General features: G+C 37.4%; 1 protein-coding gene across 1 annotated transcript; it reads right to left on the reverse strand.

Moving 5' to 3' along the window:
- Window positions 1-500: 500 nt before the first annotated feature.
- Window positions 501-1986, reverse strand: LOC143557421 (uncharacterized). Its single transcript, XM_077046497.1, has 2 exons — window positions 1097-1986; window positions 501-1027 (listed from the first exon to the last, which is right to left on the reverse strand). Exons 1-2 carry the CDS (start codon window positions 1791-1793, stop codon window positions 585-587), a joined length of 1140 nt encoding a protein of 379 aa, XP_076902612.1. The 5' UTR covers window positions 1794-1986; the 3' UTR covers window positions 501-584.
- Between the last annotated feature and the right edge of the window lie 521 nt (window positions 1987-2507).

A 2507-nucleotide genomic window follows, 5' to 3' on the forward strand; every position in this document is an offset into this window, starting at 1 on the left:
TTTGATTGTATCTCATTCTCATCAAATGATGGAGGTTGTGGTTTTTTTTGGTTGTAGCTCATCATCATCCGATCGTGTTCAATCGACAAAAGCATCTTAACAAATACGTTTCGCTTAACAGGATCATGTATAATACTATAATGGTATGAATCAATTTAACACTATCAGATGCATGGAATAGACAACTATGACGAGATCATCCAGACTAACTTCTGTTGTTATTGACCCTGGCCGACACATATGCCAAACCGACCCAGAATACCCGATAAACCCGAAACCGACCCAACTGTAAATGGTCAGGTCCTCGGTTTACCAGTGGCGGCTAGCAAAATGGACTCAGTTAAAATAAGTTGTTTTAGAAACGTATCAATATAGGTTTACCAGTGGCGGCTACAGCCGGTAGAGTAGGTGGCTTATATTTTCTTTTCCTACATCAAATTGACTATTGTAAATTTGTAATCAAACAAAGTGACGAGAAACACAATTTTTGCTTCAAGAAAAGGACTGCCTACAATGCTTATTAAAAGAAAAAAGGAATACAATATTATGATGAATGTTACAACAGGGCAATACTTATGAGTAACTTAAGTGGGTACAACCTCAACAATTTGAGGTGACGATTTCAGGTAAAGGGTCACAAACAATAATATAAACTGGATCACAAAAGATAAAGTAAATCTACAAACTCTACTTTGCAGTTTCTTTACACTTTCTTTCGTCTCCAACTTGTTGTCCTGCTTCTTCGTCTGCACGTCTTCCGATAACATGCTCTTTTCTTGTAACCTATGTTTGATTTCACGCAACGGCCCTTCGATTAATCTTCTAGTGGTTGCAGTAATTACCACATTTTCCACATCAGCTTGGATCATTTTCATCAAACAATCTTCAATCTCAGCCTTAAAGCCTTCACAACTTAAAGCCAGTTCCAGTTCCAAGATCTTGGTATCCTTAAGTTCAAGAATTTCACGCAACGGGTCGTTAGTGTTTAACAGATCATCTTTCCCAACATCCCTCCATTTCAGAACTTCTGCAGATCATAAAAGTTACATCATATGCATAAAAAGTTAATAAAAACACACCGAGGTCAACAATCTACCTTTCTCGAATTCCTCTTGAGCAAAATGGAGTCCTTTGATAGACTCCACAAGAGCGTCATCGGACTCAACATCACTTTTTACAAATGCAACTTGTGCTTCTTCGTTTAAATCTTTATCATCACTCGACTCTTCATCATATTTCGCACTCGGCTCACTCTGTCTACTTCTGCTTGCTAAACTGTTACTACCCTGCACAAACACCACGGCCGAATTTAAACTTTCCTCCTTCTGCATATTAAAAGCTCGCGCCTTCTTCCCCGATCCAATCCTACTTCTTGGAGGACTCGCCGCAGTCGAAGACCTGCTACTTAAATCCGAATCACCATCACCATTACCATTCAACACCATTTCATGAACTGGCGAAACATTCCGACGCGAAACATTCCAATCACCATTTTCTTTATTATTATTAAAATTAGTTGTTTTCATAGCAAGTTCTCTAGGTATCCTCTTCCATTTCCTCAACCCCTGCCTTTTATTATTACTATTACTAACAGCAGGAACAAGTGATGACGTAGATGATGACGTCTCAACAGTTACAGAAGGTGAAACAACAATAACGGTTCCATTATTATTAATCGTGCCATTCATTTTTAATAATAATTTAGTTCCACTTTCTCCAAGATCTCGCGATTCTCCAGACGAGATTAACTCCATATTATCATCCATTGATTGATTGCAGTAATATACATACATACATATAACAACTAAACAATTCTACTATACAAAATTACATAGAACAAAATTACAGAAACCCTAGAAGTAGAGATGAAGTGTGAATTAAGAGTACCTTGGAATCCATAACGAGCGTTAAGTTAATTTGGGGAAAGTGGATGAACCCTAAATTGGGAGTGGATTAATATTATTGTAGCCATGGAAATTTGTTGGAAGACTGGGAAAAAAAATAAAAAATGAAAATAGTGGCAGTTAATGTAAATAAATATAAACAAATGGATAACAGTATATAAAATGGTGTGTTGGACGTGGAGTGGTTTCAGCGATGGTATCGGTAGTGGGCCAACGCAGAGGTGTTAACCGTCACGCTGGAAGTCACGTGACGTGGGGACTTATGGCTTATTTCTCATTCTTTGAATATTGAGTTGGATCTGTTTTTTTTTTCTTTTATAAGTGTTCATGTAACAACTAACAAGAAAACTTTTGAATCCTTCACTTGTTTGAGTTCTTAAGTGGAAGACCTACATTTTCTAACTGTTGTTATTTTGGGGGAATATTGGTAGTAGTGTGTAAATGTTATAGTCCATCTGGGTTTTCGTCTAACTGTATTACGTCAGAGAGTTTTGTTCTTGTGGTGATATAATAACTATCAAGTGACAGCTGGCGGTATGGTTTTAATAGGGGAACGCTCAAGCCAAACTTTGAAAGTTAGTGTACCCGGTTAAGACAACATAG

The sequence above is a fragment of the Bidens hawaiensis genome, unplaced genomic scaffold (assembly GCF_021521415.1).
Source record: "Bidens hawaiensis isolate Kalapana, Puna unplaced genomic scaffold, B.hawaiensis_p1.1 tig00018959_1, whole genome shotgun sequence".
NCBI lineage: Eukaryota > Viridiplantae > Streptophyta > Magnoliopsida > Asterales > Asteraceae > Bidens > Bidens hawaiensis.

Coding starts and splice junctions, on each gene's coding strand:
- LOC143557421 (XM_077046497.1), bottom strand. CDS start 1,793: ATGTATGTATATTACTGCAATCAATCAATGGATGATAATATGGAGTTA. Junction 1,028..1,096: donor TCAAGAGGAATTCGAGAAAG/GTAGATTGTTGA, acceptor TATGATCTGCAG/AAGTTCTGAAATGGAGGGAT.